The following is a 26586-nucleotide window of genomic DNA, read 5'->3' on the forward strand; positions in this document are numbered from 1 at the left end:
TCCCTGGCTGTCCTGATGCAGCGGGAAGGCTGAGAGACCACAGAGCAGAGGGAGCTGTCAGTGAAGCACCCGTCTCCTCCGGGGGAAATCTGCCCTAACAAGGGGTCGCCCTCTCGCTGGCAGAAAGGCAATTTTTATTTTGATTTAATGAATCCCTTTTGGAATAACTCCCTTTGTAGATAAGCCCTAAAAGGGGGGGTGGGGGTACATAAGGTATGAGGGTACATGAGGCATGAGGGGTACATAGGGCGTGAAGGGCACGTAAGACTTCAACTACACTGCCTTCAGAAAGGGCAACCCCGTGGAGGGGACAGTCCGGGGGGGGGGGTGAGGAAAGCCCCCGAGGGAGGCACAGGGGGTCTCCTGAGGGGACCGCGGGATGGCGGCGCCCGCTCCCCTCAGCCCGGCCGCCCCCCTGCGGGCTGCCCGCTACTGACGGGAGGCGGCGGAGGGGGGGGGCCGCAAAATGGCGGCGGCGGCGCATGCGCGCGGAGGGCGGCGGCGGCGGCGGCAGCGGGCGGTAGCGGCCCGCAGCGAGCGGGGCCCAGGGCGCCTCAGCCGCCGCCCCGTCAGCGCCCGGCGAGCGGCCCGGGCCCGGCCCCTCCCGCGCCGGATGTGATGGCCGCCGGGGCGGGGGGGTGAGCGGCCAGCCGCCGGCGGCCCGGAGCTGAGGAGCGGCGGCGGCTTCTTCTTCCTCCTCCTCCTCGTCCTCCTCGGCGGGGACGGGCGGGCCCGATGCGGAGGAGCCGCCGGCGGGCGCCATGCAGCCGCCGCCGCAGCCTTACGAGTTCTTCGGCGAGGAGAACGGCCCGAAATGGCGGGGGCTCTTCGTGCCCGCCCTGCGCAAGGTCAGTCCGCCGCCGGCGGTGGCACCTGCCCCGCGGCCCCCGGCCCTCAGCCGCTTGGTGCCGGTGTCCCCGGGGGAAGGGGGGGGGGAGGCGGCCTCCTCCTGTGGGGGACACCCGCTGCGGGAAGCCGCCCGCTTCGTCCCGGCGGGGTTCTCCCCTTTTGTGAGGTGATTTGTAGAGCTGGGCAGCCCCAGCCCATCGCTGGGGGGGCCGGGGAGGCTTGGGGACGTGCCTGCCCCCCTCAAAAATAACAGTCAGAATTTGTTTAACGGTCAGCGGTGTTAAAAGGCAGGCAGGTAGTCCTGTGGCTGGCGTAAAAACCGCTCGTCACCTGCCTGAAGAGTCCTGAGGTAGGGTTTTGCCTCTCGAAGCCTCCTCCTGAGCTGCCAGCGGTTAAAGCACGAAGCCTGCCCTCGGCGCTAACCACCTCCTCCCCACCTGAGCTGGGGCTCCATCGCCTCGTCCCAAAGGGTTTCACGTCCTTACAACTTATTTTTATGGTGCAACACCAAAAAAAGCGTTAAAGTCACTGGATTAACACCGCTCTTGCTGATTCTGTCATCGTATACTTCATTTGGGGCAAAAGAAATAGGACAGGATCTTACTTTCTAAGCAGCAAAAATAAATATTTGATACCAGTGGCTGCCTGTAAAAATTCGTAATTGCTTATAGATAATCTTTTTCCTCCTGGGAAAGTTCCTTGTCTGCAGTACCCACCCTTTAGCGTGAAGCAATCGTACCGTAACGTGCATTTCTCCTATGAACGTGCAGTATCAGTGAGTCAAAACAAAATTGTATCATTGTTCCAGTTTCGAGGAGAAAGCCAGTTTGAAAATCCTGTTTAAAAGATGGAATGCCCTGATACCGGCGCTGGGGATTTTTAAACCCGGGCTATTTTAGCAAATGCCTGAGTTATTGTTTTGTTTACATCTTGCACTTTCACTTTGGTAATGAGATGAGAGCGTGCCCGTTATTTGCAGGCTAGCCGAAAACTGTTGCACGGAGCTCCCAGTGTGCATAAAGCAAGAGACTGTTAGCTTCTGAACTTACAAACTGTTATTACAGTATTCAAAAAGCTAATTCTGGGTAGGTTTGAAAAATCTGCATGTCAGCCGGTTTGGGTACAATCCTGTCAAACAGCATGCTTTTGTGATAAAAACGTTAAAGTCTCTTAAAAGCTTCAGAAGCTTTTTAGTTAAATACCTGGAATCAGAGTTAGCTGAACTTCTAAACCGCACTTTCATCACGGTAACCGATGCTGCAAGGGCAGAGATAACATTCTATTTCCCATTTCTGAATGTTTGTTTTGTTTGGCTTTGTTTTTTAAATGAACGCTTCTTGAGAAACTGGGAACAGAAAAAGAGGAAAGATTTTGTTTTTCATCGTGTGCGCTAAGGTATGAGAAATCTTAGTTCTAAAATAGAGAAAGATGTGGGCTTGGATACCCGGTCAGTACGGTTCACCAACACCAACAGTATTTCCTTGCTGCTTGAGCTTGAAGTCCACAACTTGCTTTGAAGAGCTCGGCTCTTTCATGGTGCATTCAGCTAGCTTAAGGTCGCTTCTTATCAAAACGCTCTTAAACCCTTGCATTTGCATTTAATTCCATGCAGCTGACTCTTGACAAATGGAAAAAAAAAAACCTGTTGAAATACATTAGTTCTTTAATATGTAAAAAAGGTGAGAATCTGTCTTTTGCACAATACTCTGCATGCATTTAGGCAGGTAGATATCCTTAAGATGGTAAAGAGTGCCAAATCATGCCCACCAGTGGGAGTCTTCTTATGGAAAAAAAAAACAAGCAACAAAGCTAAACAGCAGGACATTACTAAAACAGATTTTTTGGTTTACTTTTTTAGTTATTTTATATTTAAATCACCATATCCCTAGCACTGGTACCTTAGAATCCAGTTAAGTTGACATTTTTCGAGTAGTTTCATGTATTTACTCTTTTCCAGCTGGTAGATTTACAAGCACGTCCCTACTCCGAAGCATTTTATTTTCATCTGTTGCTGTGCTGGAAACCTTCTAAGTAGGAAGTGAATATAATGGAACTCATTATAAAAGTGCTGTCAAAGTAAATGAATCAGAAAAAAAAAAAACACAATGATTTTTTTCTTGCTTGCGTTATAGTTACTAGAAGTGCAGTTTGTAGTAAGTAAAACACATTTATGGTGTGAGCTTTGGGAAGGTGTTTAACCTGGGAGCTGACTTGAGGAATTAAAGGGTCACGACGCCTGTCAGATAACTCTGGCAGCCTGCAGGCGGCTGCTGCAGTGGCACCACGCGCGTTTCAAGCTCCCTGCCAGCACTGGGTTCACACCAAACGCTCAGCAGTGGGCACCAGCGCTGCTGCTTGGTGGCTTGCTGCTGCTCTGGGGGGCTGCGGGTGGGCAAGGGTCTCCCCTGTTCCCCCCATAGCTGGCAGGAGCTGCCTCCCATGGGACCGGGAGCCCTCCGTGGGGAGCTTCCCCTGCCCCGAGGATGCTGGAGGAGAAGGCGGTGCCCGAGGGTTCGCGCTCTCCCTTCTTACGCAGGTTTTTGTTGTTTGGGGGTGGTTTGGTTTTGGTCGTGGCGTTTGCTTTTGCTTTCGAGTGTTTGGGTGGTGTTTTTTTTTTTTTTCAAAGCCCGATGGGCTTTGAAGAGAAAGATGTCAAATTATGACACGTGTTTCTAAAGTTGGCATTGCAGTTTTGTAACCCTGCCTCCTCGTACAGAAGTGGTGCCAAATCTTGTTCTCGCTGATTGTAAGCTTTCTTCCTGATGAAGCTGTCCAGAACTGAAATGACTTTCCAAGGTGATACCAGTCTTTTGATGTCAGATCTATTAATTTGAGGGTGGGATTTTGGGGGACCCTGAGCAATGAAGTGTGAGTCTCAGTGGTAACACCTGGCTGCATAACTCCCACCAACCCACTACGTTATCAGTTTTAATATACCAGACGTGCATTGTGTAAAGCTTTTTGGAATTGAAAACTTATTTATGCATGATGCCTTCAGTTGCTACCTGGAGTAAAGTTTTATTCCAGTTATTTGGAGCAAGTTTTCAGAATTAAACAGGTGACTCCTTAGAAATAATAGGCATTTTTGAAAAGGATGCGTAATGACGTGTACAGGGATTAATTTGCCCTAAAATATTCTTTGTTTTCTTAACATGCATCAGCATTTGTGCGTACTTTTACAAATCCAGTGGCAAATTAAAAATATTATTTTGTAAACAAGAGGTGTGTAGCCAATTGCTTTGTTCTTTCTTGAATTTCTCTAAATCAGATTGACGAGCATCTCACAGGCATTGTTGTGTTGATTTTCTCCATCAGCACAACCAGAAACCATTGAGCAATTAACGCTCCCGCGGCTGCGGGCACTGCACGTGTAATTGGGGCTCCATACGCTACTTGCATTTTCTAAAACAATTCCGCTGTTGCTCTGGACCACTCATCAAATTTCTAGAGCGTGACTAAAGGGTTTATTCTTAGCAAACGTTGCATTCAGAACTACAAACGACCTCGCTGAGGACATTTCCGAAGTTTACGGTGGTCCGGCGCCTCGCGCTGCTGTAAAACCCCGGGGAGCTGAGCCTGGTGACCCCGCTCTTGTGCCAGGCTGCGTGGCGAGGGTTTCCCTCGGTGCTTGGCTACGTGCAGGGGCTGCCCCCCTTCCCTCCCTGCTCTGCCAAGTGCACTTCACATTTTGCATTGCAGGGTCAGGCCGCCTTGGGTTAGAATTATTTAACGCCTTATAATTCCGTTACAGGGCATTATTGTTTAATGCATTATGATTTCGACAGCGATATCGCTTCCCGTGTTATGAGGCTTTAAAATAATAGGGATGTTTGGTTTTGAAGTCTGTTAGGTCACTGAGCTTCTAATAAATATAATTGTGCTCCGGAACCTGGGCTTCTGCAAACGCGAATGCCTCTGCGCCATTCTGCGTCGGAGAGTGGTGAACCAGGGCAGTGATGGCGATGCTAAAATAGAAATTACCTGTGAAATACGCACACCTGGACAATTGTGAAGCACAGATACCGGCGTGCTCACAATGGAGAAGTGGATGGAGGAGGTGCGGAAAGGAACACCGAGTCCCCGTGAAGCGCTAGCCGCCAAGCCTTCGTTAAACAACAGTCTAATTCCTCCAGACCCTTTGTATCCCTGCTAGGGGTTGGGTATCTCCGAAAGTTGGGTTTGGTCCCTTGTTCGTGAGCAGACTGATTTTTGTTGTTGCATAAATATTCACTATCATAAATAACATTAGGAACCAAAGGGACTGGTCCCTCTGCTTACATCCTCTTTTTCATGCTTTTTTCTCCTCGCTGTTGCGCTGTTCAGCGTAAATGCCATCGCTGGGTTTTGCAGTTGGCACGAGGTAGCAGGAGAACCTTCTCAGGCAGCGGCACGAAATGGAGGTAGCTGTAGATCCGAGGCACGTACAAGTCGAAGGAAGAGTGCCGTTGTATTTGGCAGCGGCTGGGGGAACGCTTCCTCTAACAGAACGGCCCCGGGCTGCTTGCTGCGTGCCCGACCTCGTCCTTGCGCCTTTCTCCCCTCGCCTTTGGTCGTTTGCCCCTTGGGTGTCGTGTGCTGGGGGAGCCGGGCTCAGCCCCCGGCCTCTTGTGCCCTCCTGCCAAAGCGGGGCTGTCCCCCTGTTGCCCTCAGCACCTTTTCCATGCCTTGTACAGGTCCAAGCAACCTCTAAACCTCATCTTCGCCCGTGTCCTGCCGCACGCTGAAGCCCGAAAAAAGCAGGCGAGCAGCATCTTCTTCTATTTCTTCTCTCTCCTTGTGGATTTCACACATATGCTGAGTGAACTGCATCACCAGGTGCAATATTTGTCTGGTGTCTTTAGTTTTTCACATCTTTTTTTTCCTCTTCACATAGTGTGAGCATTATCTGATGTCCTCAGGAGAAGCTGCCGAGCCTGCAGTTTGCCTTTGCAGTTACCTGGGGCTGTTTCTGCCAGGCTTTCCTGGTGAGCCGCTGCTGCCGTTCCTGGAGGGCAGGGGGTTCTCGTGTCAGAAACGCGCCGAGCACTGTTCCTGAGGACAGCTCTTTTTCCCGTTTCCATATCCTCTTTATTCTCCTGACACTCGGCGTTGTTTTTGGATGGCATTTTACTGACCGTGCGTTTCTCAGAGAAACGACTCTCCTGGTCTTCACCATCACCAGATTTAAGCTTTGTTCTTTTTTCCTTTCCTTTGTTTATCGCCATTTATCCTTTCTTACGGCATCTTTGTGTCAGTTCTCTTAGTTTAAATTACCATCTCGAAGCTCACCCTGCTGTCTCCGAGCTCTGCTGACCCGTGCAGCTCACGGATTTATTTAGAAGCCTTCGAAGGACCGGAGTGAAAAGTTGCGGGTGCGTTCGTGGTTTGGTCTGGGCGAGTCATTGGTCTGGGGAGGGCACAAAACAAAGCTGGGTGTGGAGTGGAACAGCCCCTGCTCGGGGAGCGATGCCTGGAGTATCGTAGAGAGTTACAGACCTGGCATCACAGATGTGGCATCACAGATGTGTGCGCACTGGTCTTGCACTGGCTGTGCTGTTTTCCTCCTCTATCGTAGGGCAGAGGCTGCTCCTAGCTCAGTCGGGGTTTATCTCAATTTAAAGAAGGCATTTTAACTGGGTGGATAAAATCTAGGTGTTTAATTTTCCATCTGTTTTTAAGATACAAGTGTTTGTGTGTGTACAAGCATACGCGTGTTTTCATTTCTGCTTGACCCTCTGCGTAAAAGGACGCGGTCGGGTAGAGGAAGGAGGTTGAGCGCTGGGGTAGAAAAGCAGCGAGCGCGAAGATGTTGTCTGAAACAAAACGTGAGCCGTAGATGAGAGCAGATGGAGCAGAGGGAAGTGCCAGCAGGAGAGCTACCGGAGGAAATACCTCTGGGCAGCGGGCAGGAGCTGCAGGCGGGCGGAGAGGGGTAGGTTGTGGACAGAGGCTGAGCTCCGGGCTCATACGCAGCGATCCAGCCGTCGGGTCCGCTGAGCGCTGTCGAGGTGCCCGACGTGCTACAGCAGAAGAGGAAGGTGGAACGCTCTGCCCTTCGTTCACAGTTTATCAGCCAGCCGCACGTCACATCAGTGCGTGCCTTCTGTCTGCGCCACGCACGAATCCTGGCCGGCTTCGGGGCTGCGTTCCTCGGTGCCGCCCGCCGGGATGTCCTCCCGTGCGCCCTCTGCTCTGCTCTCCTCCGGCCGTGCGACCTGATGGCGGGCGAACAGCTGATGGCGAGGAGGTTTGGATCCGTGCTAGGACGGCCGCTGGACACGCTGGCTGCTGGACACACCGCCCCTGCACGCCGCCACCTCGCAGCAGCAGCAGCACACGTGTGCGGGGCAGAACGGCCACACAGGCGGGCAGGCGGCACCCGAGATGCTTCTCGTAACCGTGTTGAGTGGACGCCTCGTTTTGGTAACATCAGCCGTTCGGAACCGCGGTGAAAAAGCGGCAGTGCTGCCGTGTGTTAAGTCGCGCCTCGCTCAGGAGCCGGCTCCGCGCTGCGCCTCTGGCAGCAGTCGGGACGGGCGGGCTGGGGACTGCTGTGCTGGGCATGAGGGTAGAAAGCAGCACAGGTTAAAAAGCTGATGTTGCATTTTTATTTGGGATGTCTCTGCAAGTCTTGAAACCTTTGGGTTTCTTTCTAAATGCCTGCAATCATGCCTGGAAATTGGGAATGCTTGTGCTGTCGTTTTTCAGTAAATAAGAGCGTCAGAGGCCTCTAAGCTGGTTCCCCTCCTCCTCTGCTGTGTGATGGTAAAGCATCCTGACTAAGGGATTAAAAACACCTTCAGAGAGTTTTCTGCTTTTAATGGTCAGTGTTATCTTTAGAAAAGGTGAGGAGGAATAAAAACCCAACCTAAAATTTGTCCGATTCCTTTTTTCTTCCTCCTGGCTTTCAACATCCTGGTACTAGGCAGGCCCAGAGCTACTTTCTTTGGCTGGGAGGTGTTTTCGTCACCTCGGACACAGCGCGTAGAAATCCTGACAAGTGCTGGCAAGGCTGTAACCAGCACGTGACAGTAAACATTTAACTTCTATGCACTAATTATTTTTCTTCCTTCCAAATTTATATGCGATGTTCCTCAAGTAAACAAACAGCCTGGCGAAGTTTTACATGTCCTCTGATCTGGCATCACTGTGTTTTTACGAGGCAAGTGAAATATAAATCGCTTCTGAGTTGAAATCAGTCACTGTGGGAAAAGGGGAGCGAGTAGTTTCTGTTACAAATAGTTTACAATTTAAACGTGCGATTTATGAAACCATCCTGGTGGCGTAGTGGGCTTAGAAGCGTCCAAATCATGCTGACAGTTTTTGCGGTGGCACTTTTGAGTTGGAGACTTCTCGTTCGGAAACTTCTGTTAATGCTGGAGTTCTGTCCTCTGAAACTGTAGGCTTGTTTTGAATGTAGGTAGAGAAGTGGGACGTCGTCATCTGCTCTTTCAGGAACGTGACAGTGTACAGTTTTGGTGCTGCGTGCTGCCTGCAGACTTGATACGCACGTCCCGGGTTGGGTCGGGTTGTTTTTCTGTTTTGTTTTTGAAGAACAACCTCTTGGTTTGCACGTGTTGTTTCCGTGGAACAACTGGAGCTTTCGGAATGTGCTTTTACTACCAAAATAAGTGTATTATGTAAAAATATATTTAGGCAGCATAGCCAAACTGAGGGCTCGTCTCGGTAGTACAGGCTAAAAAGAAGTTGCAGTTTTGACTCTAATATCTTTTCCTCAGCTTTTTGCTGTTCCAAATACAACGCTTTGGCCCTTCCTTTTATACTCAGCACTTCAGAATTTCTCCAAGTCCCGATATCACTGAGATTCAGACTTCAGGCCAGAGCTCCTGTGGGTCAAAACTAAGCTTGCCCCTATATTAGCTCTACGAAGTAAGATGAGTTTGTTTCTAGTCCTAATGCTCTTAGTTATCTCCTTGACAAGTTTTTGTCCTTGTCTTAACACACGTCTTCCCAAGGGGCTGTAGGGATTACTAAAATCTCACCGAGAAGGAATTTCGAGCCTGACTTCATCTCCGCAGCTGCCTGTTTCCTCTGCAAGCTGTCGTGGCGCGGCGCAGGAGCTGCCTGGGAACGAAGGGTAGGATCTCAGTTGACCTGTGAAGGCTGGGTTATCATCAAATACGCAAGAGTTGGGGGGTGGAGGAGTAGGGAGAGGTGAAGAGGAGGAGCGAGGGAAGGAGCTGTGTAGGAACTCCCACCTAAAATAGGAGCGTGTCCCCCAGAAAGGCCTTAGGGCCTCGTTTAAACGCCACGCTTACAGGGCTCCCACCTTGGTACTTCGGTTCCGCTCCTTGGAGCAGCTCACTAAGGACTAATCACAAAGGAATGACACTAAAAAAATAGCTGGTCCCACTGATCTTCATCTCCCTCTTTAGTGACGTCAGGGTTTCTGCTTGGATTGTTTCAGAGAGAAAAGGGGTTAAAAAGGATCTTGTTCCCCTGATAGCTTCCGCTCAGATTTCTTACAGCGGGGTTCTCGCTGGTTAGTGCAATGCCTGCTTCTAAAAGTTTCGACCCTTAAAGGAAGCAGTTACAAGGTAGATCAAAATTGTTAGCTCTGGTGTGTTGTTCCAGGCCAGCCAATGCCGCATGCTCAGGTATTTCAGCCTGGACCTGAAATCAGTGAACATACCTTCTGTAAGAAATCCGCCCTCAGTAATTCTCCCTGCTTTTTTTCCCCTACGTTCAGCGCTTTATCAAACATCCTCTCCTTATTTTTTTACTTCTTTCAATCAGGGTTTAGATGAATTCTGCAAAAATAAGCTCTGTTTTGAGGCAGCAGCCTCTGATTTGCATGGCTGGTGCTCCTGAGCTGTCTCTTTGGTTTGCCCATGTCTCATGATCAAATTGTTCATTCACAGTTCTGGCACTTGGGCCCAAAGGACTTCTCCCAAAGGCAGTGAATACCTGAGCGATGATCTCTGTGCTGCTGCAGGCAGCATCGTTTGAAGTGGAAGCTGATTTCGGAGTCCCCTGGGAAGGGCCGGCTCACCCCAGAAACACCGGGGTTTGGTGCTGGACTCGCTCCTTTCGAAGCAGAGTTGCCTGCGGTCCTCACATCCGTGCTTGTCATACGAAGCTGAGATCTCTCTGGTGTTTGAAGAGGATTCGTCTGCTTGTCCTCGCACTTAGGTATCCACGAGCTCTTGAGAAGGCTGAGGAAAGCCTGGCATGAGCTGCTCAGACTCACAAGCTCAAGTCATTTTCCTTGTGGCACCAGTTTGCGTTTTGAAGACGAGTGCCCCTTGTGAGAGGAGGAGGATGGCTGCGGTCAGCATTGGAAGCTTTCCTTCTCCTCTTAAGGGAGCCCAGCTTCCCTTCCTCATCTTCCAGCTCCTCTTCTTGTCATTTCCGTGGAGCATCTTTGAGGGTTATTGTGTGGAAAATGTCATTTCTGCTTATTTCCTACTTAGGTAGCCAGTGCTTCTGCCGTGGTAATGCTCTGCGGAGGGATGCGTGGCAGGACCTTCGCCTGGCGCTTCCTGGTTTTCCATTGTTTTGTGAGTTAAACTCTTGTGCAGGAAGAACGTGAAATGTTCCTGTATTACTGAAAACCTGCAGCCTGCAGCGAGTGTTTTCAAAGAGTGCTTTGGGTTTTCTTGAGTTTATTTTTTTCTTTCAGTAGTATCTGATCTTGTGTACGCTTCAGCCGCACAACAGCTAAACGAAGCCCAAAACTATTCGTTTTTGAGGTGCAGAAAAATAAGTGATGCCTACAGGTCCACACAACAGCTGGGACAGCACTGGGTGACTGGATTAGAAGCAGCGGGTGTGCTCCCTGCTCTCGGCTCACAGCTGCCTCGGTAATGCAAGTCTTCACTTGTGGTTTTGGAGGAAGGGTGCCAGTGCAGAACCGAGCCCTAGAAGCATGCCTTGATACCTGGCCGGGCACCTTTCCCAGGGCATAGTACAGGAGCCCGCACGTTCGGCTGTCCTTTACACCACCACAGCACGTTACCTTGATTTTCAGCCCCGTTACGGTTAGCACCAGGGGTAGGTCTTTGCATTTTTGTCGTCTCCCTCTGCTCCCCTGAGATGTTTTCCCCATCTGTGCTACCCGTCCCTGAGCCCTTTGGGCTGCAAACTGAGTGCCCCGAGCGTACTGCTGTGAAATTAGTAGTTGTGTAACTTGAAGGAAGCCCCCTGAGCCCCTCCGTTTGTGCACTTGCCCGTGGTCTTTGGATGGATGGATTTCAGAGGAGCAGAGGCTGACCCAAAGACGTCTTCTGAAAAACCACCCAACAGCTTGTCTTGTGCTTGAAGCCACGTACAGAATAATGGCAGTGTGGGTATGTGCCATTACTTTTTTGAAGTGATTAACATATAATTTGTTTTGGGGAAAGTAGGGAATTTCCCTGGGTTGCATTTATGAGTCCTTTGGCTGTAGTTAAAGATCGAGTTAGCGCTTTCCTGACTGAGATGCTGCCAGGGAAAACTGAGTGTATAGGCTAACACTTGAGGGTGTTGGGTTTTGTTGTAAGGTCTCCCTCCTTGCTGTAGGTATTTCATCTCTCTTTCTCACACCTCAGACAGTGTTTCATGTTCATTTCAGTTCATTTTCTACTTCATTTTCTGGTTCTCAGACATCTCAGAGAGCTGTTGCAGCCCTTGCCCATTGTCGTGGCCGTGGCTTTTTATTGCCACGGGTTTTTAAGATTGCCTTAGTTCAGTGCCCTGCCAGCCTGGTTAGCTCTTTCCCTGGTTTCCTTGCTTGTTAAGTCTTTTCCTGTCCATGTTCCTCCTCTGTTCACAAATCACCCAGTACTCACTGGTAGGGTTAGCAATAATTGTTTCTTACTCATTCTGTGGATGAGTAACTGTGGAATTACTTACAGGGATGGTTTTCAGTGCATCTTTAGCAGAAATCTGCCTGGGCTTAACATTTCTTCCTGGTCATAAAGGCTGAACAGATTTTAATTGAATAGAGGCACCAACGTTGCAGCAGTAGGAATTGTCAGCTTAACAACCCAGGAAAACTTGGGGGGGAATTACTGGAAGTATGCAGATTTGCAGCAGGACAATCCAGGGGTACTCTGCTTTCACTACGATTCATCCTTCTGTGCAGCTTCTGAATGAAAAAACAAAGAATTAATTTTTTTAATTCTTTTGGACAGGTTCAGCAACAGGTTCACCCAAACCTTTCAGCAAAAGAAGATTCCCTCTACTACATTGAAGAGTTGATACTTCAGCTGCTAAACAAGCTATGCATTGCTCAGCCACGGACTGTCCAAGATGTAGAGGTAAGGTTAGACACTGGGAAACCAAGGGCTTGCTTTACTGAGAGAAACAAAGATATTCTGACCAGTGCAGGTCGGAGTTAAAGCGAGATGAATCTGAAGAGTAGAGCTTGGTGACACTACTTTTCTAAAAGATTATATAGCGTTCAAATTTCATAGAGCATGTTTAATTGGAAATTCCTTTTCTTATACAGTGCTTCAGAATAGAAATGGAGGATCTTTTTTCTTTCAGCGTTGTTTTTGTAAATGCAGAATGCTCTGAAAGATTTTTCTGCTGCTTGAATACACCTTGGACTCGAGAGTGAAAGGAGGCTGTGATTTTTTTCCTGCTCTTTGACATTAATATAGGGAAAAAAATAAATGTTGTAATGAAAGGTTACTGTTGTTAGGCCTGGATTGTGCAGCTGAGGGAATAGAGTTGTATGTTCCTGGAACTTTATTGAACTCACTGGGGCTCTTGTATTATTGCAGCTGTCTGCTTTTGTGTCATCAGTTACAAAATGAGAGCTTTAATGGAGTACGCCTCAGTGTACAGTCTGGAGGGAGACAGTGCTTTCATGTAGCTGTGATCCATTACAGCTTTGCAGAGTATTACTTTTACATCAATCTATATGTCTAGGATTTTCAGCCTAAAACAAAGTGAGGTGTCCTCATCTACTATTCTCAGTGTTCATCCTGGAAATAAAGAAATAAATATTTACAAAATAATTGCCTGAGGAGATTCAGATTTTTATTAGATGCAGTAATCACCCTTTATTCAACATTGAGTCGATTCATTAATTATTAATTGTGGTTTATGATTAATATATTTTGTAATACTGATGCATAAAGATTACAGTATGACTAAATAAAAGTAAAATTTAATAGTCCTCTACTAGCTCTCAGGATTGTTACTACCTTGAGTCTGGATTTGAACCTTAGATGTGAAGTTGAGAAATACCATGTTCTTTCTCCAGTTCCCAGCTGATAAATCTTTCAGTGCACAGGACGATTTGAGATAGCACTGATTATTTTGCCCACTGACTCCATGATTTTCTGCTTCTGAGTCATGAGATGATAAAATACCCTGTGTACATATGAATTAATAGCTTTTTGTTAGGTCGTGTATACGCTCCACAAATTACTGTGTGCAAAGCTGCACACCATACACACAATCTTCTGAGGAGACTGACAGCTCTCCCTGTGCGTATGAATATCACAGCAGACACTAAATCCTGTGTATTGTATTTTAAATATACCTGCCATTTTAAAGCTGTGATCAATAAAACATTGTTGCACTTGGCAATACAACAGTTATTTAACTTAAAAACACAGAGTTCTGTTTAAACAGCAGTAACACGTTCCCCAAAACTTTATTATTCTGTTGATCAATAAATTCAGACTCTTCCAGAGCAGGGGAAGTAGAATTCAATTCAGTGTCAAGGTTTGTTGGTGAGGTTGCACTGCCAGCAGGCATCCGAGAGCCCCAAATGAAGGCTTTTGGCTCTGCTCCTCAGCTGTTTTTAGCTGTTGAGAGAAAACATGAGAGCTGTGATCTCTAAAGTTTATCACGCAGCTATTTACATAACAGCCTGGAGTTAAGGGAACTATTTGTGCATAACGTTAAACGTAAGTATTTGCAAGATCTAAAATCTCGAATTATAAACGTTTTATAAACAGTAAAAGCCCTTCAAATTGTTCCCAAAAGGGCTGGCAACCAGTAAAGTCCTCGTGCACGTGATACTTGTTATTCGTTGAAGGACATCTGAATTCCACATTTTACTCGTGATCTCCTGGTAGCATCTCAAGGAAAGTTTACTTGGTAAAACCAGTCTGTAGCTTCAGGCCGCTGTCCAAGAAAGGTCCCAGCGCGTTTGCCTGGCACAGGCGGCTGACACGGACAGCTGAATGTGGAAAGGCCAAGTGCAGATACTAAAAAGCTGCCGCTAGGCCCCCTGTGAAATGTCAGAATACATGCAAAAATCTTTTTCTCAAAGGGAGACACAGATTTCACCATCTTTCTCGAATCATTCTGTAGCTAACCTATAATGGAGCCATGGCAGTTGCAGTGTCCTGGAAGACGACTAACTCTTCTTTTGTGTTCGTTATGCAACAGCTGTTTAATTTAATAAATCTGTTTTTCCTGAGTCCCTTAGAAGCAGTAATCAGCGCTGAGTTTAGACTTGTTCTCGCAGCGTTTCGTTCCTCGGCTCTCAGGGGCTGCTGCTGCAGCAGGAAGCCCAGAGAGTGCTGTGGAAAGCAGGAGTGAGGTTTTGCACGTGTTTAGCTTGGGACTGCTGCCCAAAACAGTTTGTTCTGTTGGGGGAGTCATCTCACCTGTTCCTGTAGCAGGTGGGGAAGTGTGAACCTATATAAAAATGGAAATTGCGTACAGTTTACTGCGGTATTGTGGGCTGTAAACTGCAGCCACTGTGACTGGCCATGCAGCAGGGAAGTTGTTCTTGTGTGGGCTTGTGGAGTCCAAAGTGCTCCAGCCAGCCTCCTTCATGAATCATGAACTCGTACCTGCACTTGCTTTTCACTTCTGCCATAAACTTCATCTGATACAGGGCAAGTTACGTTCTGGACTTTTACGAAATAGGAACAATAAAAACTTGCTTTCTTCAGTTAGATTGTGAGCTGTTTAGTACTTCCTCGTGTTGTTTGTATTTTGGGCTCCTGGTCTCTGCTGAGGTTTCTTGCAGCTCTTGTTCGTTGTGCTCAGGGAAGGGAAGTTTGGGATTACTGCAAGGAGTGAAGCTGAGTTGGGTAAGAAGGAGAGAATACTTAGGAAAACATGTTGCAAACTCTGAGGAGGAGGATAATTGGCTGTACTGCAGGGGAAGTAATTTGTTGTTTTGTTTTTTTAACTTCTCTTTGATTATTGTGGTTAATCTAATTGTGTTCTTTATGTTTGGACAGGAGCGCGTTCAAAAGACATTTCCTCACCCGATAGACAAGTGGGCGATTGCTGATGCGCAGTCTGCTATAGAGAAACGAAAAAGAAGAAACCCTCTCCTGCTACCTGTGGACAAAATACATCCATTATTAAAGGTACTTAAAGCAACAACCTGATGACTGCTGCTTCTGCCCACCACACAACCCCAGCTGTATTATTGCCCTCCAGCGTAACCTTTAGATATTTCTTTAATTTGTGTGAAATTAGGTAAGTTTATTGTATTGGCCAAAAGAGTAAATAGTCACCATAAAACCGGACAAATATATTGTAGTGTGTAATAAATCTAGATCCCTGAATTCATCATGTTCTAGACATTGGCTTGTTAACACGTTACTCTACTTTGAAATCTGACTAGTTAGTTTTTAACATAAATAAAACCCCAAACCAAACACCTTACCTATTTCAGTAGCACTGTTTTGATGCTTTATTTGTTTCAAAATGCTGCAGAAGCCAAAATAGAAGAGAGAACATTTAGACACCGTTCCCTGTATACTGTCAACTAAGACGTGTATCAATGTCCTTACTGTTAAAAGTCACTGATACCTTGCTTTTAAAATCCGTAGATCTGCAAAGGTGTAACAAAAGACCAAATACTGACTTTATCGTTGGTGGGTTTTGAGGAGAGTGGCCGTCTCAGTTTTCAGATGTCAAGTCAATTATAACAGGTGTAGAGCTCCTTACTCCCAGCCAAGATTTAGTGTCACACAATAACTGTCTACTCATATTGTGCCCATGATAAAACAGTACTCTGAGTGCTGAATCCTTTTTAGATCTGTGCTGAATCAATAGATTCAAGCCGATTCAAACATTGCTCTTTCTTTGGTATTTCTTTTTCTGTTTATTTTGCTTGTGGTTCATAGCTTAAAAAATGCTTTTCTCCATTGGTGGCATTATTGAGCAGAGTTTCCAGCTGCATTGAGAAAACATTATTCAAGCGTAAGCAGAAATCAAAGCACTCTTTCAGGCGTAGTCCCTGTGCTCTTACATACAACGTCTCAGTTTGTGACAGTAATGAGACGGGAAGAGAAGTTAGGAAAGAAAACAGCATTTACCAAGACCTTTCCAGACAACATTGGCTTTCTTTTGTGAAGTCTGCATTAGAAGTGTGTGGATGTAGATATAGAACCTGTTTTTTAAGAAGATGCATCCAGAAATGGTAAGAATGATGCTAGCATGAGTTTAGTCCTGAATGGTCCTGTCACAAATATGAGATTGTGTGTTGCATGCTGTGTGGAACATGGAACATGCATCACAAGAAGAAAGTGTAACATTCATCCTGTTTGGTTTTGTTGTTGTTGTTTTTTTCCTGTGCAGATTAAACTTTTCCATCAAAACCAATTCAAAATGAAGCATGCTCTTTTTAGAAGAGTCCAGATTTGGGCCACAGTCCTGCAATAGCCATAGATGTAGGCTAAAATTTAAGTACAAAACTGGTTCCAGTGAAGTCCCTTCCTTGAAGGAACACTATTTTTAGGCCTGTCATTTTTAGGGGAAGGTTTATTGTAAGTTCTGTAGCTTTTCATCTGGTCAGTATATGGCAAAATAGCACAAGGAAGTGTTTGCAAGCATTTCCTTTGTGGCTGTTTGATGTCCTTTGTCCTTGCTATTACATTGCTGTAAATCAGCGACACAGACAAGATCAATTCCAGTAGGAAACCAAATGTGTTAATTGTCACTCCATATGAATTTTTTGAATAAATAGCGTTTTTCCCCTTGTTTTCAATTTGCAGGAGGTCCTAGGTTATAAAGTAGATTACCATGTCTCTCTGTATATTGTGGCTGTCTTAGAATACATCTCAGCTGACATTTTAAAGCTGGCTGGAAACTATGTCTTCAATATACGACACTTTGAGATCTCCCAGCAGGACATTAAAGTATCAATGTGTGCCGATAAGGTAAGGAGTGGGTAGGGTAGTCTTGGACAGATAGATACTGAAGGTGATTTTTTTAGAGGATGCCTCTGAAGTAAGATAGGAGGGAGACTTACTCAAATGCAGAAGCTTCTCTCTGAATTTGTGCCAGACCTGTCATGGTAAAGACTTAAGGTTAATGTAAGCCTGCTTTGGAACAGTAATACTTCTTATAAAGCAATATAAGGACAGAAAATGTTGTCCTTTATTTCCCAGCTCTGTAACTGTCCTCCTGATGTCACTTTGTCATGACAGCTCTTTCCTTCTTTATAATACAGAAAAGACCTTTAGTTTTCTATCCTCATTAATATGAGAAACATTTTTGTTGAATTTTATCTTCATCAGGAGGGTTTTGTCAAAAGCTTATGCAAGATGCCTTGTTTTCAAAGTTCGTTCTGCATGAATTGTAACTTGTTTTCTAGGTCGTACTAACTTATAAAGGGGAAAATGGCTTTGGCATCTGTTCCAGCCTTCTGCTGCCAAAGTTTAAATATTACTCCCTTGTGAAAGTGATCACAGAAAGTATTGTATTAAAAACTCAAAGGATTTCTCTGAACACGTTGAAATAGCTGAGCTTGATCCAAGTGTAAAAATCAGGCTTGCATGTAATTTTTTTAATTTCTTTGCTAGGTTTTGATGGATATGTTTGATCAGGATGACATCGGCTTGGTGTCTCTCTGTGAAGACGAGCCCTCTTCTTCTGGGGAACTCAACTACTACGACCTAGTGAGAAACGAAATTGCAGAAGAAAGGCAATATCTGCGGGAGCTGAATCTGATAATAAAAGTATTTCGGGAAGCTTTCCTATCTAACAGAAAATTGTTCACACCTAATGTAAGTCCGTAATAGGTTATTGATGTGCAATGCTAGTTTCTCCATTAGCAGCCATAACATATCAATTTTACATTAACTGCATTGGAGGTAAAATTGAATTTGATTTATTGTATGTCAGTGCATAACAAGCGGTGACTGTATATGAAATAAAAGGGAGGAATTGCCATTAAGAGTATGAAGAGTACTGCTCTCAGAGTGAAGCGTGATGGACAGGATTCCTGGCTGGATGCCAGCGATAGCTGGTGCCCTTTGGTCATGTATGTAATAGTTAACTTCTGCTTAACAAAAAATTATCTACCTGCATGTACGGTGAATGCAGACGAATGCTTGAATTGGCATTTGAAGTCTATTCCAGGGCCCCCTATCTGCAGAAACTGCAAATAAAGCAGCCCTTGGCTCCAGATTCTCTAGCATGTGACTGACTGTAAAGGAAATCTCTATTTGATTTATGGTTCAAGTACTTGATAATTGACTGAAATTATATTTGTGGCAAATTTTGTTTTCAGGATGCTAGAGTCTTAAAGGAGAAGCACAGCTCTTGTAGGAGAAGTAATAGTAATGAGAGGTTGGTGAACCCTTCATGTGGGAGGGAGGAAGGAGAAGGGGACCAGGCCAGCAAAACCTGAACTGGGATTCTTAAGTGATACCAGAAGGTTAAAAAGAGAGGCAGCAGAAGACGTTCTCATTACTTGTGAGCATGGAGGTCCCTCGGTAGCTGATGGGACATCAGAGAATTGTGCAAATGTGGGGAGAGAATTCAAATAAAGAAGATAGGGGGAGAAGGGAGTGATGTTTGGGAATTGAGGAATATTCTTTGTTACGTGGGAATGGGTATGAAAGACTGAGATTGCTCGTTCCCATGAGGAGCTTGCCATGGTCTTGCAACTAGCAGGACGAAGAAAGCTGCAGGGTTAGGTAGGGGCAGAGAAGGCTTTTGAGAAATGTTTTTCAGAGGGGTCAGAAAAAGAATGAGAGCTGTTGGAAGAGATCGCATAGTTGCGTGCCTTTGTGGTGTGTGAATCTGAAAAGTCTAAAAGCAGGCTTTGTAAAAAGAAACAGCCAGCTCAGCTCCTCTGTACCCAGGTAGCGTTTTTGCTGAAGTAGCCCAGTGCTGCTTTAGTTTTACCTGTCCTCTTGAGGCTCTGACCTTGGAGCTGCTTTAAGTTGCCTCCTTCCTGTTGTGTTCTGAGACAAGAATCATCAGGGGGGAAAATTACAGCTGTGAATTGTGGCTGAAAAGGCCGGACATTTCTGTCCAAAGCTCGGAGCAGACTGTACCAAGACTGCTGCCTTTCCAGCCTGGGAAGGAAGGTGTACTTTCTTTTGCTGGGGTGAGAATTGTGCAAGGCTGGATGTGCCCAGACAAGCCGGCTGGGCTGGGGAGGCCACGTAATTTGACTTTCTTCTAGCTCTTCTCCACTTACCTCTTGGTTCAGACTTCCTGAAAAATGCTGTGGTATTTACATAAACAAAATGTGTGATTCTAAACACTACTAAGATACATTTCACGTTTGCAGGATATTGATGTGGTATTCAGCAACATTTCAGATATTCATGAGTTGACAGTGAAGCTTTTGGGATTGATTGAGGATACTGTAGAAATGACTGATGAAAGCAGTCCTCATCCTCTGGCTGGCAGCTGCTTTGAGGATCTTGCAGAGGTAAGGGGTTTGCTTTGCTTTGCTTTTAATGTTGTGGTTTGGTTTTGTTGCCTCTTTATTTCTTAGTAAAGTTTTGGTCATGACTCTAATATCTCCAGTAAGTTTATGGCTGTAATTAGTTCTCTTAATAGGCTCTGAACAGAGATCTTCGTTACTTATTCTTTAACAGGTAAGCTAAAGTGTATTTTCAGCCTGTCACAGAAACTTTATGAAGCACGTGAGCACAAAACTAAAATCTTACTTTGGAGTAGGAATTAATTGCTACTGTAGGGATGTGGTTTTGAAAAGCAATTACCTGGGATTGCTTACTGGAAGAAGGTGGTACATTGATTTCTGTAGGCTTTAGTGTCAGGCCCAGTGCTACCCAAAAACTGTTGACGTTGTAAGATGACTTGAGTTACTCAGACAAATGCGTTGTTATACATCTGGAGTAGGAAACGTCCTTGCAAAGCAATGACTCTTGGAGGGAATGAACTATAAAAACAGACAAGCAATTAAGCAGGTTCTTTACTGTTCAGTATTATAGCAAAAGTGCTACTGATACCCATTGACATATAGCTATTAAAGAGTAGGGATTAAGGGGAGAGGCTGCACATGGAATTCGTGTGGCTCATACTGGAACATTATTATCAGTTCTTTTGTCAGCTTTGTGTGTTTTGTTTTTGTTCTAATGGGGCTTTCAAATACTGGAAGGACTGCAGAAGAGAGTCACAGAAGTAGTTTTAGAGAAAGAAATAGACTAAGATAGAGCTCATATTAGTCGAACAATATGAGATAGGTATACAGGTACCTTCACGACCTTAAAATTGAGTACAAAATTGCTCTGGAATTTATCATGGAGGGGCACAGCAAAAGGCAGTATCTGGAAGGCAACAGGACAGTTCAGGTTAGAAATATGCCACACCTGTTTAACTGTCAGGGGAGCTAACTCTTGGAATAAATAACCAAGGTGGGTGTGGATTGGATTTTTTTCCGCCTCTGGACATGTTTAAATGAGAGGTGGGGTGAGCCCAGTTTTTTGAACCAAAGTGTTAGGGTAACCATGTAAACCATGTGGACTGTGTTACAGAGGAAGTCAAATGAGATGTTCTGGCCTGACAGAGAGATTATCTCAGACGAATCACACAGTGAATGTGAAGTTTATGGTTTTATCTTAAAAGTACTATGTTTAAGTAAACGAGAACCTGTAACTTCTCTATTTCATTTTTAAGTACATCTGATTTTTAGAGTCAGAGTGCATGAACCCACCAGTGCCATCTGGAAAAGAATTACATTCTTGTAGGCGTAAGGAATACACGTCCTTCAGCCCATGTGCTGCTCATGTAGGAATATACTACAAAGATCAAGTTTTGCTGTCTTTAGTTCAATTAGCCACTCACGAGATCTATCAGTAGAAAAGTCTGGTTGAATAAGTCTTAGCTCTTAAAATGTTAAAGCATCATTTCTTATGCAATGAGAGGGAAAAACACTTGAACAACAAATTAAAGTAGCTATTATATAAAATTAAAAAAAAAAGACTTAAAGTTTGAAATAGTACAGCACAATCCCAGAAAACATACATATCGCAGTTTATTGCAAAAGCTATTCTTCGGCATCCTGTGCTTTAAAGGAAACAAATTATTTCAAATGAGTAAAAATCTGGCTTGCTTTTTATTAACTGAAAGACTTCAATAGGTGATGAAGAACATTATTCTTCAAACCTACTTTTTATGCAGTTTGTAAGTTTGAATGGAATAATTGAATTAATGCAGAAAAAGATGTACTTAATTGTTCATTTGATCATCTCACGGGTCTAGATCATCTTTCTGTGGATATGTGTAAAAGGGATCATTAAGGAGAGATTGGAAAATGAACTGTTTATTTGCTCTGCCTATCTTACTGCCAGGCTTGTTTGCTTAGTGTTTCCATTATAAAGGTCCTTCAACTTGTTTGGAAGGATAATTAAAAACAAACAGCCCTTGTGAGCTGGAATTTTCCTGCTTTGTCTGTTTTTTCTGCATCAGTCCTCTGGAAAGCTTTAACCATAAATATTATGGTGTTTTTGAGATAGGGAAGTATGGGGAAAATAAGTTTTCCCTGGCGTGAAACAAATTCAAAAACTTGATGCCTGACGCACATGAGTGGGACATGGATATTTGCTAAATATGTGGGTAAACACATTTTTTTTTAGCTTGGCGCTAACCTTTACAATTTTCACTACCACAATATGTTTTTAACGATTGCCTTAGATAATCTCATCAGTGTCCTTCAGTTGGTGGCAGGAGAACGGCAGGAGTGAGGGCAGAGTGTCGTTGTGCCTATTTTGAAGTGGTCTTCAGAAGGCAGCTAACAAAGCAAGGTTATTATCAGTAGATGGTAAATTTATTATGCTGGTATTTGCATTTTCGTAGAGATGTTTTAGGTATCCACAAAGTGAAAAAGACGCCAGCAGCTGCACTACAGCAAAAGGAGCTGAGAAGTACAGACACCAGCCCAGAACTGTGTGCTGTGTTAAGGTAGTTTCTATAGGCATCAGGTTAATGTCTCCGTAGTTCAGTAGGTTTTGTGAAACTGCAAACATAAAAACCATGTGTGTTTTTTTTTTTTCTGATTGTTCTCTTGGGGAAGATAGCTAATGCAGTTTGGTTCAGTCTCGTGCTCAAAAAACAAAACCAAAAACTTGAAATATTGATTAAAGTCTGAGCGGAAGAAACTGAAAACACTTCTAAAATGCAGTAAAGGTAGTAAAGGCACATCACAAATGTGTTGGTCTGGCTCCCCCAGTAGATGTGCATGCGAGATTACATTTTGAGCAGTTCCAGCTCTACACTGTGCTTGTGTCCAGTGGCACAGAGGAGAGAGCCAGCCCGTGGAGCAGCTGCAGCCATCTGTGTCCCTGCCAGCTGCCTCTGGATGCAGCCGAGCCCATACCCACGGATGATTTAATGCTTCTGCGGAGTTTATATTCATTTTTTGTCATGGCTGGTATGGAAAAGAGAAGCCGTGTCTGCAGTGTTGCCTTCCTCATCTTTAATTTGGATATTGTCAAAAAAGACCCTCGTATCCCATGCCTGTAGGTAGTGGGCAGGAGTGTAATGCCACCAAAAGAGCAGGCTGTAAGCGGCATTCAGACTGCTCAGGAAAATCAGCCTGCTCATGTAGTGTCTCCTCGTTCCTCAGCAGCTGCTGCTGCTGCTGATCTGCCAAATCTTTTTTTCCCCACCACGAGATGCAGCCTAATGCGAATGGACAGTAATGAGTAGAACTTGACGATGACGCCTGAGAGCGAGGATTAGAATTTGCATGTGAAAAGAGAGTGCGTTCTTTGCTTCTCCTTCCCCAAAAGAGTTGAATCATAGCTGCCCATGAGTAAAGTAGGAAATCCCCTGTGCCCCCGGCACATGTAAGACTCGAGACTTCACCTGAACGTTCAAATGAGCCTTTGTGGTGCTTGGTGCTCCCAAATTCTACTTCTGTTAGGGGGAAAGAGGGATGTGCTCATTCTGGGCGTGGTGCCATCAGCAGAGACTAACTCCGTGATTCACGAGTGATTCAGCCCAGTGAATCTGCAGGCTCAGGAACAGCCTGGCGGGCTTTGGAGCAGGTGATCTGTGGGCAGTCATAAATTAGTCCTGCAGAGATTCATGTCAAGTCAGGCTTTCGTCCCATCCTGCTGCAGTTGGTATTCCAGAATCGCAGCCAGGTGCCCCCGTCCAGAGTCGTGATTTCTGCACCTGGAACTGCCGGGGTCATCCTGCATCCTCGGTGTCACCCTGCGCAGACTCCTGAGTGTATCCCATGGCTCGTGGAGGAGGTCTTCCATCCGGAAGCTTTGGAGGCTTTATTTTATCACATCCTGACTATACTGTGTTGGAATTGATGGGACTGTATTTGAACTCCCTGAAGATCTCTCTTGTTTTCTAGTAATCTTTTGGACGTACTGCTCAACCTACTCTTGCTTCTCCGTCCTTTTCCCAAGAGCCAAATAACATGCTTTTCTACGGGCCAAATAGGGTTAGCCCCCCAAAACTCATTTCACCCCTCTTAGAGGACTTTACCCTGAGACTCTTGCAGGCTTGTTACTTTGTGCCAGTGAGATATTTTCCCTGCTTTACAACATGGCCAGAGGAGTGTGCAGAAGACTGGTGTTTACAACAGGCCTTAACAGTCCTTAAGCGATGTATTCTGAAATGGAGGTGGTACAACAATGCCTCCTTGTGACAGTGTCCAAAGTTCATCTGAATTGTCACTTCACCTTCACTTCTTTCCAAATTGTCGTTTCTTACTGACAGAGGGGAGGTAAATTAACAGTTCTTTGTGAAACGTGGGTGGACTGAAAGCAAGAACTCTTCGTGGTTCCTGCTGTTTCAGTAAAACTGTTTGTATTTGTGATAAGTATGGTAAGGTTGACAAATGCTGAGAAAATGCTTTGTACATTTACAATTTAGCAGTAAAAGAGATGTGTGGCTTAATGAATATTTTTGTTTTGCAAAATGGATCTTTTGAAAAGTTCTACATGTCTATCAGCGTATTCACAGAAAGAACTGTGCCAACAGGGCCAGAAGTATGTTGCATTCTTCTTGTATGTATATAATTCTCTGCCTTTATTTAGGAGCAAGCCTTTGATCCATATGAGACCTTGTCCCAGGATATTCTCTCTCCACAATTTCATGAGCATTTTAATAACTTAATGGCAAAACCTGCTGTTGCCCTTCACTTTCAGGTAAGTGCAAATGAGAAATACTGAATTGATTTGGTTCTCAGGTTTTGAAGGTTTGGATTCTCTTGGTTTTGAATAGAGGGGGTAACCTTTCATACCTGCTGTTTCTATTTCTGTTTTGCCTTTTAACATCAAGCACAGGCATCAAGGAGCAGCATTTGCATTTTCTTCCTTGCATATCCCAGGTCCACACATTTGGCATTGAGATTGAGGCTGACAGTTTTTCCAAGAAAACTGTAGAAATCATTTCTTTAATAGGACTACCCAGCAAGATCATCTGTGATGATTTTTTCATTGTTATTTTTTATTTTTAATCTCTGCCAACTTGGCAAATCTATTAAAGGTTGCTGCTGTTCAGAAGCAAGCTGAGCTTGTGTTCAGTAGAGTACTTAGAGAAGCTGCAGAGTGTGCGTTCAATCACTGGGGCTCCCAGCTAAACCCATTACAGTAGCACTTAGTTTGTACGGTTTACTGGGACCTGCATCTCTGAGAGCCCAAATTCCTCTTCAGAGTGTTTCCAGCTCTGAGTGCTTGGTAAGCTGCCTCTGAAATATTACTTGGTGAATGAAGTAAGGCCCTCTATCCATCTCCCTAGCAAATTTAAAGCTCCAAACCATATTCCAGTTTAAATTGGTAATCGAGTTATTTGACAGTGAGTCTGGACTCCTCTCTGACTCTCCGTACCATAGGAAGGTTTGGGCTTTCCTAGGAGTGTTCCTCCACCCTTCCCCAAGCTCTGAAGTAAAGGCAGAGATCCAGGCTCCGGGCTGTGGACATGTAGGAGCTGTCTCTGGCAATTGCAGAGAGATGCAGCCAGAACTTTTAAACAGGGGGAGGGCTCATTTCCAAAATGGAGATCAGGTAATTAGGTTTCTGTTTGGTATGGAAGAGGGCAAGGATTTCACCGTCAGCTGGAAAATGTCTCTTCGTCTTGCGACCTGAATTACTGTGTTAGTTAACTGCTGGGAAGGGGAAAGGATTTCTGATGCATTTTCTAACTCATAAACTTGTGATATCTCAGCTTCAGAGGAAGGGGAGATAGTAACATTAATGTCTTCAGTGATGATACACCATATTTCTGCGGTATATTGGATATAAATAGCAGCACAGCATACCTAATTCAGAGGAGGGATAATTAGAGGGAAGTTGGTGGCAAGTATAGGAGTCCTGGCTGTTCTTGAACATTCCAGTGTTTTCTTTAAATTCTGCAGCAAACTGTGGCCCACCGTGAAACGTGTTGTTTTGGAAGTGGGTACGAACATTGTTCTTCATTCTGGGATGTGTCTGGAATCACGGGGGCAGCTTAGCCATAGATAGTGCGTTATTTTTAGGTGTTGTCACCTTGAACTGTTGTTATTGAGTGCTGCAAACTGCTGAGATACAAAGGTATCTAAGGATTGCGATACGACCATCTTGTGTACCAAAAGGTTCTTATAAAAAGAATTGTGGTTAACTTGGTCATCTGTCTGACATATTTGGTTTGCTGCTTCTGGCAAAAATGTAAACTGTTTGGCTGGTTACCTCTTTGAACAGCAAGATTGTGCCAGCATTTGGGGGGGGTTCTCAGAGCCGTGGGCTTGCCAGTGAGCGTGCATTAAAATCCACCCTAAGCTGCTGATAGAAAAAAGTGCTTGCATTGTCTGCAAAAGGGTGTTCACAGGTTCTGTTGCTTGATGTCAGAGCATTTTTTTGTCTCTGAATTTTGCAGGGAGTCTCATTAGACAGATGATTCTGCAAAATTCCTTGCTTGTAAGCATAGAGTAATGTAGATCGTGACGCCCTGGATCTGTTAGCCCAAGCATCTTGCTCTAAGCAGGGCTAACTTCAGAATGTGACCAGGGTGCTCAGGGCTTTGTCCAGCCCTGTTTTGTGTGTGTCACTGGAAGTAATCCTGTTTGTTTTTCCTTTTAAGTCTACTGCTGAAGGGTTTAAAGAAGCTGTACGATACGTCCTCCCACGACTCATGCTCATCCCAGTCTATCATTGTTTGCACTACTTTGAGTTACTACAGGTAAGTGAAGCCACATCCTTCCTTCCTGCTAAAAACCTTTCTTTATGTGGACAATCTGAGCTTTTAGATAGGCAATTAGATTTTACTTACTGCTGCTGAAAATCGAAAGGTATAACAAACATTAATTCGACGTCAGGGTATGTCTGAAAAGTAAATTCATGTGAAAAATCATCAAAAGCACCTCTTGTTCTGTTATGAATATTTGAAGTAGTTATATATTTTATTCAGTTAAACCTTTATTGAATGTGAGTTCTAATATAGTTTAAAGTGTAACACGCATATATTTTAATTCCGTCTTCCCTTGAGTTCTGCATTTTATGCCCATTCAGTAAAAGCTAAGCATGATTCAGAAAAGAATTCTCAGTGCCAAGTCACACTACAGTTGTAGCTCAGCTGATCTTAGTGGGGCTGGGGTGGTGGGGGAGCACTTCCTTTCAGCAGGGAATA

At 45.0% G+C, this 26586-nt stretch overlaps 1 protein-coding gene across 3 annotated transcripts in view; it reads left to right on the plus strand.

Annotated features, from left to right (window-relative positions):
• Positions 1–507: 507 nt before the first annotated feature.
• Positions 508–26586, plus strand: part of SOS2 (SOS Ras/Rho guanine nucleotide exchange factor 2) — a 53654-nt gene continuing 27575 nt past the window's right edge. Inside the window, exons 1-8 of one of the 3 annotated variants that reach the window (XM_048066031.2) lie at positions 508–848; positions 11964–12089; positions 14988–15119; positions 16755–16919; positions 17565–17768; positions 19286–19429; positions 24021–24131; positions 26041–26139. In XM_048066031.2, the coding sequence (XP_047921988.1) occupies positions 762–848; positions 11964–12089; positions 14988–15119; positions 16755–16919; positions 17565–17768; positions 19286–19429; positions 24021–24131; positions 26041–26139 (1068 nt within the window). In that variant the 5' untranslated portion in view covers positions 508–761. Of the gene's footprint in view, positions 849–6343; positions 7252–10744; positions 11139–11963; positions 12090–14987; positions 15120–16754; positions 16920–17564; positions 17769–19285; positions 19430–24020; positions 24132–26040; positions 26140–26586 lie in introns of those variants that run through there. The other 2 variants (XM_048066032.2, XM_048066033.2) reach the window with 2 other exon arrangements.

Source organism: Anser cygnoides, chromosome 5, assembly GCF_040182565.1.
Source record: "Anser cygnoides isolate HZ-2024a breed goose chromosome 5, Taihu_goose_T2T_genome, whole genome shotgun sequence".
In the NCBI taxonomy this organism is placed as follows: Eukaryota; Metazoa; Chordata; class Aves; order Anseriformes; family Anatidae; genus Anser; species Anser cygnoides.